This window comes from Branchiostoma lanceolatum, chromosome 7, assembly GCF_035083965.1.
Source record: "Branchiostoma lanceolatum isolate klBraLanc5 chromosome 7, klBraLanc5.hap2, whole genome shotgun sequence".
NCBI lineage: Eukaryota > Metazoa > Chordata > Leptocardii > Amphioxiformes > Branchiostomatidae > Branchiostoma > Branchiostoma lanceolatum.
The window spans coordinates 17,902,194-17,914,770 of NC_089728.1; the positions used below are offsets into that span (position 1 = coordinate 17,902,194).

General features: G+C 37.2%; 1 protein-coding gene across 1 annotated transcript; it reads right to left on the reverse strand.

Annotated features, from left to right (window-relative positions):
* Positions 1–683: 683 nt before the first annotated feature.
* LOC136437996 (lipid scramblase CLPTM1L-like) lies at positions 684–12,416 on the reverse strand. Its single transcript, XM_066432618.1, has 17 exons — positions 12,131–12,416; positions 10,764–10,864; positions 10,060–10,246; positions 9,241–9,365; positions 7,474–7,546; positions 7,084–7,201; positions 5,824–5,918; positions 5,230–5,314; positions 4,769–4,872; positions 4,185–4,250; positions 3,998–4,048; positions 3,180–3,262; positions 2,966–3,000; positions 2,739–2,794; positions 2,545–2,589; positions 1,981–2,096; positions 684–1,238 (listed from the first exon to the last, which is right to left on the reverse strand). Exons 1-17 carry the CDS (start codon positions 12,287–12,289, stop codon positions 1,163–1,165), a joined length of 1,575 nt encoding a protein of 524 aa, XP_066288715.1. The 5' UTR covers positions 12,290–12,416; the 3' UTR covers positions 684–1,162.
* Between the last annotated feature and the right edge of the window lie 161 nt (positions 12,417–12,577).

Sequence of the window (12,577 nt, forward strand, 5' to 3'; positions counted from 1 at the left end):
AGATTATTTGAAGGTATTTTTTTAATCCCGTTGCATAAACATACAATGTCTAAGTACATGTAACGACACCTCATGTCAAGTGTGAATATATTGAAATCTTGAATAACTTTTCAAATCCAGTATGACTATAACTATACATCGGAACCATGTTTATACTGCAATTTTAGAGAATAAACAACCCTCAACATTCTGGAATGTTTGAAATTGGTGTAAAAAACAAGCCCTGAACTATGACAGACTTATGTAAAACAAGTGAAAACTTTGCGTATTATAGTAGACTTGTCAATATTAAGTTTTGCTCCCCTTTTAATTATCTTGGACTGCTGATATTGACAGTGGTTAAAACACGTATTGCTGCAAACTTTGCGTATCGACATCTATTTCCACTGCATTATTTCTTGTTGCTACATTCTACACAATGATAAACTGCAAAGCTATTGCACAATGTCTTGAACTTGGAAAACTCTGTACGACTCACATTACAACTCACACAGAACGTTCTTAACAGACTTCTCTACAATCATGCAGTTACTAATATCTGGAGAGCATTTTGAGTTGCACTGAAACTCCATTTGCTATCCTATTATTTTGTATCATTTACCTTTGCTAGAACTTAAAGTAGAAGGTTCTTTTTCGGTTTTGGCTATGGAGTGAAGACAGCATAACTAGAGAAGCTGTGGATGTTCATGATTTTTGGTAGGTGTTTAGGTATCGGGGAGACGAAGGTCAAGTTAAAGAACGGGCCTCCTAGAGGCTTCCTACGGTACTGCAACAGATCTTGTGTCTGTTCATTTGTTAGCAGCATAACTTTAGATGTTATGAATGGATCGTCATGATTTTTGGTAAGTGGATAGGTATCTGGGACACGAAGGTCAAGTTAAAGAACGGGCCTCCTGCAGGGTTCCTACGGTATTGCAGAGGATCTTGTGTGTTCATTTGTTAGCGGCATAACTCAAGATGCTATGAATGGATCGTCATGATTTTTGGTAGGTGGGTAGGGGTCGGGAAAACGAAGGTTGAATTCGATAATGGCCCTCCTAGTGGCTACCTACAGTACTGCAGCAGAACTTTGAAGTTTGAGATGCAGTTTTCTGGTTTTCTATAAGATCATGGTCCTGCCCCAGTTAACTTGCACTTCTTTCTGGCATTTGTAACTATCTTATCAATTTGTCTTCTTCTCGTCTTCAGTGAAGGACTGTCCGTACTCGTTGACTCTGGTCTTGTCAACAGGATAGAGCCTGGAGAAAATGCAAAATCTTTACAAAACAAAGCAACAAACACTAGTGGCAACATAACATTGTTGGCTAAAGCAAATTGTAACGTTAGTAAAATACATGACTCCCAAAACAAGCCTCCACCAGGCCTTCCTACGGGTGTATGGATCATAGAATTCGGCCAAAAAATAAGGAATAATTGGCCATTAGAGTCAGTCCATGGTGAGGGTCAATATTTCCGCTTACTGCGCCTGCAAATGCAACACTCCGGTGGCCAAACTTCCCCGGCAAATATTCTCCCTATAGCTGGCGTAGTTAGTCTGGTAGAGACTATCCCAAAACAGCCGTGGCACAGTTATCATACATTAATAAACTGCCAAGAGGAGGGAATAATAACAAGTTACCGTAAGGCCACACCAATTTAATTTGTCGGTTTACGGATTAAAGAAAAAATGCTAGTCTAAGATTGTAAAATCAACATGAAAACGGAATCGCAGAGGAAAGTTTGTACTTTGGTGCACACAGTTTCAGGGAGGGAACAGGGTCAGGTGCAAGTTTCCACCCCAGCCTTCTGTTTTCATGATGTCCTTGTGCTAAAATTAAAAAAAATCTGTTAACCAAGAAATTAAATTGGTGTGGCCTAAGTGCAATATGGTAAAGAGAATCCCTTTCTATCTTTCTATTAAGGCATTGAAGTTGTTAAAACCTAAAATAATATATAAGTTAAAACACTCCAATTTAAGTACAGAAAATATGAAATAATTACCATCTTTGGTACAGGTAGATGCCAAACACAACGTCGTCACGGAAACAGGCCATTCTGTGAGCCGTTGGCATGGTGATGATGAAGGCGAAGATGTCATCTATGAAGGTGTTGAAGGCCTACAAGAGGGCAAAATGATACACCTAACTTAGACTCTATTTTATGGCTTCATTCATGTACTGTAAATGCAGAAATGTTCGCGGTGGTTTTATGTTCACAGTTTTCGCAGCGACCGTTTCACCTCGAACTTAAAACCACGGCAAACATTTTGTCCAATACTGTTAGTAGCAGTATGTGACTATAGCACTGCCATGAAATAAAAACCACAGCAAACTCTCCATTTTCCCCTTAGCGCGAAATAAAAACCACGCGAACTTAAATGCATTTACAGTATCAAATTTTATCAGTTGTGACTTGGTAAGTTTTATACATTCTAAATGGTTTTTACTTGTATACGGACAATTGTTTCTGTAATTCTTCGACTTCCATTCTTGGAGCATATACAGACTTTACTATTTGTGTGGAATGTAGGTTAATATTTTTGAAATGTCAAAGTGATGAACACACCTTGTACATAAAGGCTCTCCATGGTAGATGGGCTACAGATTTCAACTGAAACACAAACAGATTCCAAGTCAATGGCTTTATATTCATATATTCTTGATTTAAAATATTATACTAAGTCTTATAGGAATGTCAATGTTATGATTCTTAAGCACTCAATGGATGTTTTAACAAAACATAAAGCCTCAAACACTTACCTTGTAGTTGACAAACAGTTGTGGCAGCATGAAGAGGAACCCAAAGGCATACACACCTAGAAGTGACAGAGAGGAACTCATATAGGATTCAGCACAATTTTAAACAAAAACACTATGTGTTATGCTGAAAGGCGGTTATACCGGCTGTACAGATACAGATATATGCCAGGCCTAGGCTGTATCAAATTGCGTAACGAGAAGTAAACTGCTCTGATAGGTTGACTTACCGTTAACCAGGTTCCGTACAACCCAGGAGTACCAGCTGGAAAAGACAATAAAACCCAATCAATATTACATTGTGGTTCTTTCTGTCTTGACTTGTTACGCAGCAAAATTGTTTTAAGAGGGTTAACACACAATGACTTTTAATAATACTTTACAGTTTCTACAAAAAAAAAATGAGTATACCATCTATGCTGGTGGGATTAGAGATTTCCTCACCTTTTGTGTGGTGTGTAGAGTAGAGAGTAGATTGCACCGGCAACACACAGGGGGTACAGGACATATGATAGGTACTGCATGGCCTGTGGAACAACATCCATGATAAAATTCCTGTGACCAATCATGTTTCATGTTTTACATTCAGTGACCAATCATGTTTCATGTTTTACATTCAGTTAATCATGTTTTATGTTTTACATCAGTGACCAATCATGTTTCATGATTTACATCAGTGACCAATCATGTTTCATGTTTTACAGCAGTGACCAATCATGAGTACATGTTTTACAGCAATGACCAATCATACTTCATGTTTTATATCAGTCTCCAATTCATGTTCCATTTTTACATCAATGACCAATCATGTTTCATGTTTTACATTCAGTGACCAATCATGTTTCATGTTTTACATTCAGTTAATCATGTTTTATGTTTTAGATTCAGTGACCAATCATGTTTCATGATTTACATCAGTGACCAATCATGTTTCATGTTTTACATTCAGTGACCAATCATGTTTCATGTTTTACAGATTCAGTGACCAATCATGTTTCATGTTTTACATCATGAACAGTGACCAATCATGTTTCATGTTTTACATGACTACCAGTTTACATTGTAACACTGTCCAGAGTACTGATTGGCTATCCAACCATGATCTTGTTAGCATGTTGGCAGTTGCTGTCATGACAGCCATTTTGGTAACAAGACAGATGAATATTGTACGACACATGCACGACTACCGTATCCAAGTACATCTTCAGTTTGCGATCGTACGACAATCGTAAGATACCAAAAGATAAGTTAGTGGTACTCGCCTTAGAGTCAAACTCTGCTGTTTCTTGTTCTTTTTTAGAAACTGCACCCAACTGCAATGAGAAACAACGCTTTTAGAGACAAGCCAACAATCAAATCAACAATCAGAACATTTCCCCATGATCATTTCCCTAAAGTTACCCATTGCTGTCCCTAGGTGAATCTTATATATAAAAGTAAAAATCTTACCTGGAAAGATGGCTTCCTACCATTCCAAGTTATGGTAACCTTGAAGGCCTTTTTAACCTTCCAGATCTGAAAAATAAAGAGAAGACAAATGACCAGAGACCATTGCAATGCTTTCTTTGGTCCAAAACTCTTACATAGTACAAGACTGAAGAAGAAATTTAAACATGCACACAAATATTTGTGAAATATCAAAGTATGATACAAGTCATTTTATCACCCTGATATTTTGCAATAGTATGTCATATACTGCGTTTTAAGAACACGGTAAAACAGCACCTTGGTTAGACGAGTATCAGCTACAGCAACTGCAAATGCAGAAATGTTCGCGGTGGTTTTATGTTCACGTTTCTGCTGCGACCGTTTCATTGCAAACTTAAAACCACCGCGAACATTTTTGTCCAACACCGTAGCAGCTTGTGACAGTAGCACTGCCGCGAACATAAAATCACTGCAAACACTCCATTTTTCCGTTAGCGCAAAATGAAAACCACACGAACTTAAATGCATGTACAGTATCACATTTCCAGTGCAGAGTTTGGACAGTACCAAGTTGAAAGAATTTGCAGTAAATAAGTATAGTCAACCTCTATAAGAGTACCGATCCCTGTCGGTATGAGCACCAGTAGACTTGTCTGTTCATCCATCAGGTACAGGAAGATGATGATCTGACTCACACAGCGCCAAACAACTGTGGGTGGAAACAGCAGAAAACATCAACAAGTTAGCCAAATCAAATCATATGCAAGGCTGTACTGTAAATGCAATGATATTCACATTGATTTTATGCCCGCAGTTTTTCATTTTAAGCTTACAAAATTACGTTTAAGAAAATCAGTCTCAATATGTCATGAACTTCACTTTAATTTTTTTGGACAGATGGCGTGAAATCTGTGTCCGTCTCAACAAGCAAATTTCCTTCCTGGGATAGAGGGACGGGTCCTGGAGACAGCCCTGATTTGTAAATGATTGACATCATGGAGACCTGACATCAAGACCAACTCACCCACGTTAGTGGACAGTCCCTATCATACATACACCCTCTCACCTGCTCTAGTGGACAGTCCCTCCATAGTGTCCTTATTCCTCCAGAAGCTGATGTCATTCTTGAAAGCCAGGAAGTCAAATAGAAGCTGGGAAGGGAAGGAAAGATACAGTAATTCTTGTTTCTTTCACTGTAACTTTATGTTCACTGTTTTCCCAGTCACCTCTGTACCGTGAACTTATCATCACCGTGAAAAAACCTGTTGTCATTATTTATGATTCCTTCACACATCCATTCCGTAAATCACTTGCCGCCACTGTGAAGTTTAAGTTCAGTGAAAATGTCCATTTTCCTTACACCATGAAATTTTGCTACCGTGAAGATGAAGGGAATTACAGTTTATTTGTGAAAGTACTACTTACTGTAACGTAAGCTATTGTACTAAATCACGTAGTAGTACTATAAAAAGGCCTCAGTTAGATGGAAATACTAGTCTCTCAGGTTTAGTCAACAACACTAAGCTGAAGTTGTACAGGAATACAAATGTATATTTCCATACATGTCATTGGCGTTATCTTCTATCTGAGTAAGCTTGCCTTTCAAAGAATTTCAACAGACTTGAAACAGAAAATATCTGTACAAAAAGAAGAGTCTTACATGTAGCATGGACACAGCCACAGTCGCAGCCAGGAAGTAGAAGTTGGTGTCGGCAAATATTCCAACCAACTCATCAGTGTCTTTCTCTGTAAAACCTGCACAAACAACATGTAAGAATTGTTAGATGCCACAATGAATTTCAAGCTTTCAATCTACTCCAGAATCAATGTGTTTGAAATAAAGAGGATAAATTGCATGAACTACATGTATGACTCAGGAAATAGCTAGCATAGCTCTCCTTTGGAAACTGTCACTGAGAATCGTAGGCATGGTTGCCCAGCCCTTCTTTGTTTGTTTTGTTTTGTTTATTGGTTTGCACAAATAAAAAAAGAAATAGAGGCAAACAAATATACAAAATATAACAATAGTGCAGGAGGAGGGAGGAAACCCGGAAGTCTTTTCTAAGCCGCCCTCCTATCAACGAACTAATGATAATAATGAAATACAATTATAAAGTAGATAAACAATTTCTAAATACACTTCAGTAGAAGCAAATAATGGAACACAATAATACATATTAAATACATCAATAAGTATATAATAAATAATAACATGCCAAGAAATACATGTAATACAAAATGAAAATCAGACTAATGACAAATTGAGATTCAAAAGTTGGAGGGGTCAGATAGCAGATGGTTTTTAAGGTTAAGTTTAAAAGATAACAGGGAAGAAAAATTCTTTGGGTGAAGGGGTAGATTATTCCAGATATTAATTTTTTGACTCTGAAGAAGGTGATCGAAGAGGATGTGAGTCTTCAAGATGATGAACTTCACTCTGTCAAGCTCGACAGGGACCAGTGGAGATATTTGTGTCACCTCACAGAGGATAGGATATTTGGAGTTTCTTTTAGCACAACCAGGTAATCTCACCTGCTGACGTTTCGGTGTCTGTCAGACACCTTCTTCAGAGCTTCTGACTGGAGTACTGCTTCTCACCGCTATAAATAGCCGATGTAGGTGGCCGATGTAGGTGGATCAGGAAGTCATCACCAGTGATGAACCGAGACGAGGGGGGATACAAGCTCAGCCATATTTGGGATTACGTTCTCGCCGCAAAAGCGCCACCTACATCGGCTACTTATAGCGGTGAGAAGCAGTACTCCAGTCAGAAGCTCTGAAGAAGGTGTCTGACAGACACCGAAACGTCAGCAGGTGAGATTACCTGGTTGTGCTAAAAGAAACTCCAAATATACTATGTTCTACCAACCTTATGAAATTATTTTCGGCTCACAGAGGATGATCTGAACTCATGACTCACCCATAGTATGCAGGTGTTGAATAGACTGTTGTAAGTTAGTGTAGAGACGCAGACGACCAACAGAGATGGGGGAGTAGGTCACTTCCAAGGTCATCTGTCGACTTTCCTTCGACACAGGCTAGAAAAATGTTAAATACAGTTTTTATACAATTCGTAGCTCTGGGACAATGACAGCGCTGAGACGGAATTAGACCGGTTTCAACTTTCTGAAGAAACAGTTTTTTCACCAGTTATTACACATATTTTTGAGTGGACAAATTTCTTCTTTCAAACAGGAAAATCGAAAACTAGAATGTTTTTATTTATAATAATAATTGAATGTGGTTGATGCTAATATCTTGATAATTATTCATCATTTTATTTCAGTAAAGTTAATATTTGCTGATTCACCTTCAGGTCTTTTAACCTTTGTCCAAGTTCATCGATGTAGAGCAGAGGGAGGTAGTCTCCTTCTGGAGACAGCCTGCATGCAACAGAGGGAGGGAATCCTTTGTTAGGAACTGCTCTAATGTGTCACCAAATACTGTTCCAGTCAAACTAACAATGCACCAAAATCGCACCAACTGTTGAAATGAAGAGAAAAAAATTACACTGTCCATATTCATTACACTGTCAATAATCATTAATTATATAATTCATATAATTATTCTTTTCATATGATTATTATTTTAATATGTACAATTTTGATCTTTTTCTTTATAAATTGTAAGCTAAGTTTAACATTGATCATGTATAGCGTAAGTACATAGCACAATCACACTTATTATGTTTACAACTCAAAATTCATTTAGTAATTCCTCATCTCTTTCATAAATTTTGTTTCATTAGGATTTATGGTACAATTTCATTTTTTTTCTTTTGTTAATTTTGCTTAGTCTTGATTATGTACAATTTACAAAATTCCTATTGTCTAATTTCAAGGGGAGGCTCATGAAAAACCACCTACTAGGCTTCTGCCCCCCCCTTGCATGTTGTTTTGCCCTTTTTATTTTTGTTTTCAAATATTTGTATATATGCGAATAAACATTAATAAGCAAACAATAAACAATACACAACTATGTACAATTCTTTGTAACAAATCATTCAGCTCAGAACGTTACTCCTTTTTTACCTTTGTCACGAAAGAGACCAAAATCTCATGTCATGCTGACATTTGGATATTGAAGTCTATCGCTCACATCTATCTCATTAATTATTCATGCACACCTGTTACGTCCTACAATAAAAGGTGTGACTACACAATAACATTTCTCACATTGTTATCATACATCATAAAACATACATGAAGTACATCAGAGCAAGGCCACTGAACAAGACCCAAAATGTCATGATGATAACAAAAGTCAGCTTTTTCCTTTTTACTTATTAATAATTTCATATGCAATTTGCTTTTTTTTCTTTTTCCTTTTTTTTACTTTCAGGAAAAGGAAAACATGAGACAAGTATGTTATAGACAGGGCTGTCTCCAGATCTGATTTTTTTTGTCCCACTCATTGTTTGGGAACGAATGTTGGTATTAATTTTCGTTATAAAATCTTGCAATTTTAAAGAAACCCAGAGCATTTTATGAGGCTTAAAAACTGGAAATATTTTAGTTGCTGTAATTTTTATGAAATTGACATCTAATGCTACTGCCTACCACATTTGTGTGCGGGTTTCTTATCAAAAGTGCTCAAAAGCAACACAAAAATAAGCTACATGGTGATCTTTTAGTTTCATGCGCTTAGTGTAAATAGACCGATACCATAGCCCCGCCCACCTCAAGTATCAAGCCTCAGAAAATGCTCTGGGTGCCTTTAAGCTTACAAAAATAAATTTTCATCAATTTCATGTCATTTTTTCTTACGGACAGGATGCAGCTTTTTTGCTTCAACTTGAAGTTTAAGGCAGAAGAATGACATCCGACAATCAAAAGAATGATATCAAAGCTGACTATCATAATGATACTAGTACAAAAGTACTGATGCTATTCAAACATTTCACAGATAGGGTTGTGACCTATGAACCGAACCTTGACCTTCCTGACCCACCTGATGAGCCTATACAGGTTATGAAGATGACCATGATACTAAACCAAAGTATTGATGATACTAGTATTCAGACATTTCACAGATAGAACAGTGACCTATGACCCGACCCTTGACCTTCCTGACCCACCTGATGAGCCTGTAGAGGTCACCAGGTACACTGTACCGGTCCAGTAGCAGTGTCTCTTCCATCACGTTCACAGCCAGCTTAGTCTTCCAGTGGGTGATGGGAACATCAGGGGAGAGGCCAGAGTTCTGAGGAGAAGTTACAATTGTTAATTGATCTATTGTACGGAACAGATAATATGAGAAACTGATGGATCAAACAGACTGGAAGGGCCTCTCATCATTTAGCAAAAATGATGATCTCAAATGTATTCTTTTACAAGGATCAAAAGGTTCAAAAGGTCCAACATATATGTAAATACAACAGTTACTGTACCAGTACATGCATGATTCAAAGAAAACACGGCAAAACAAAGACTGGTAAAATACTTGTGGAAACGTAAAGCTAAAGCAGTCTAGGTGAAGCATGATGCTTTTTATGGTATATAAAACCTTTGATGATGGATAGAAATCAATAATTTAGACACTAGAGAACAAAACCAACCACATTACTTAATACAACTGTTTACAGCATTGGTAATTGACACAATGGCAGATACTTAAGAAAGAAAAAAAAGTTGACTTGTAGATGTGTGGTACTGGAACAAAAAAGTGGAACAGATAATGTGACAGGAACTAAATTGTATCTTCTTAGAACTCGTTAACATCAAGTACTGTAGGGGCATCCTGACTAAATGAAAAATGTTTACAATTAAATATGCAAAGGTTCGTAAAATATAACCAGCTGCTGCCACACTGCATGCCTGCGAAGCTGGTGTGTTATGCTGAATGGTGGTTATACTCTATATGTAGATGCAGATACAAAAAATATTCAAATCCTTACAGTTTTGTTGTTGTCTCCGAGAAGGTTGAAGCTCTCTGCCTCGGGTACGCTGTACTGTGTCAGCGGGGAAAACTGGTACACCGACCGCGAGTTCCCGAAAGGCGACTCGCCCTGCGGGTACAGGAAAATGTGCACGAAGAACGTTCCGTTATTCCGCGTTTTCTTCGGTAGACTGATGTTGAAGTTTCTGTGAATGGGAAAAAAGTAGGGTATGAGTGGTGGACTTAACAAATGAGTTTACATAATATCATACAAAAATGCATGGCCCTATCTTCTGTCTTGTTATGACTTATTGCAGTCAAATTGTTACCTACTTGAGAAGTTGAGATAGATTTTAAGATCAATATTGGGCCAGACAAGGAACTAAGAACAGTGTTACTTTTTAAGCTTGTAAAAATCTTCACACACATATATTGTGCAACATGCAAGTAAATTCACATAATCATATAATCATATATATGTTAGGCTTTCATATATATTTGCTGCATTGACTTCTGACTTTTCAAGATTTTATTTATCAATTCTTAAACCTATTTCAATATGTGTGTTCTCTGTATTTTTGTAGGAATTAAAAACTACCGGGTAAGCTCAACTACATAATGTCATATTTGTACATGTAGACCAGTGGATTCATTTATGAATTGTGCTTATTATTATAAGTGATAGCTAATAGAAAGATGTTAGTTGTATATTAATGATATAACCTTTGTTCTTTGGCTCCTACAGTGAAGTTGTCAAACTTCCAGACCAGGTCCATAGAGCTACTGGTCGCTCCCTTACCCCGGGGGGAGGTGAACATGCTCAGCTGTGGGGGTGGGGGGAAGGAAGTAATAAGAAGCAACATCACACGCAATAAAACCTTATTACTAGAAGGTTGTGTGATGTTTTGATCATGTACAAAATAACCTTAATTATGAAAATTATTACTACTGAGGTCAGAGGTCACCTTTGTAAACTTTACCAAAATTCCAAATAAAACATTTAAGACACAAAGTTTTATTGTTTCAATTGTTATCAATCCTAACATTAACATTCAATTTTCTATGTAAGTTAAATACAAATGCAAATTGATAATAAATTCTGTAAAAACTAAAAATGTTTTTCAGCGAAATTGCTTTGCTTCAATTTCCCGGTTACGATTGCATACACACTTTGACCATTATTGAAGATCCACCCATATTTTCATTGTTCCATTTTTTAACCACCTGCTGAGTTAAAGGCCCACTATGTAGGATTTTGGCCCAAAAATTGAAAATATTCTTGTGAACAAATCTTAATGTTAATAGCGGGTACTGACATGTACAACCCCTTTTCAGCGTATTTTCTTCATTATTTCGTCTATTTTGGGTGTTTGTGAACTGTACAAAAACAAAACAAAAACTCCCGGACACCACCTCTATAGTAGATAAACAACAACATCCCAGTGCACTGGAGGACCCCCATGGTGGTCTAATCACTTAGGCACACTTTAGACTGCCAGATGTCATGAAGCTCTTCTTCTTTGGAAACACTTATATCTTTTTCCAAGAGGGTAGAATACAACTATTAATTAATTATAGAGAGTCTACTTTGAAGGGTATCAACAAAGTGTGGTTATTTTCCCTTCAAAACTGCAAGAACTCTGGTAAGGATGATTTTTTACAGAAACTGGTGAACTGTAAACAGGCACCCCACTGGGCGATCAGCCTGATAAGAAGTACAGAAGCCATGTGTGGCCATGTGTTAGTTTCACACTGTGTGTTGTTTTGGATGGAGGATAACAGTTTTTTTAAGTTGTTTGTATGGTGCAGTAATGTTGTAACCTCACTTCCTGAATATCTGTAAGCAATTCTATAGAGTTGATAAAGCTTGCTATGCAAAGAAACAGTAGGGAAATTTACTTTCTGTATTGGCCTAAAACTACATAGTGGGTCTTTAACGTTATCAAAACACCTGTTCATCTCCGGTTATGGTAATGCAAAATTATATTCCATAACTTTGTGGCTTATTATATCATACAAAAGATGGGTGTATATTCTTAAACATGCATTTGTAGCTTTAAAGATTATAGTTTTTCCTAGCTGAAACTTACCTCTAGTTTGGGGTTCCTTGCGAGGAAAGGTTTTATACAAGAGGAGACATTCGGGTCGCACGGTGTGGGGTAGAACAAGTCGAACATGGTCCATACAGAATGTCCAACATACGCGATCCCCAAACCCAGTAAAATCGTGGTTAAAGACGGAAAATACATTTTGTATTGTCCCAACAAAACATAAACGGACTATGAAGAGTTAAACATAAAAGCTAGCACGCAAAATCTGCCGTTGAAAACGAAACATATCACATTTTGTTGCCCATGCCCGGCGAACACGTCCGACCAATTCTTTTCTAACCCGGAAGTAAACAATATTCTGCGCACACTTTTGTAAGTCCGCTTGTAGAAAAATAGTGCAGATAAAGTTTTGTCGAATTTTAAGTGTTAGAAAATTTTACATAGACAATTTAGTCTGCAATTTATCTGAAATATTAAAGTAATGTA

What these genes read in the sequence shown, in the direction of transcription:
- LOC136437996 (XM_066432618.1), bottom strand. Translation starts at nt 12,289, where the DNA reads ATGTATTTTCCGTCTTTAACCACGATTTTACTGGGTTTGGGGATCGCG. An exon ending in GACCTCTACAGGCTCATCAG is followed by an intron (nt 7,547 to 9,240) that starts GTGGGTCAGGAA and finishes TGTTGCATGCAG; the next exon opens with GCTGTCTCCAGAAGGAGACT. An exon ending in ATCTACCTGTACCAAAGATG is followed by an intron (nt 1,239 to 1,980) that starts GTAATTATTTCA and finishes CATTTTCTCCAG; the next exon opens with GCTCTATCCTGTTGACAAGA.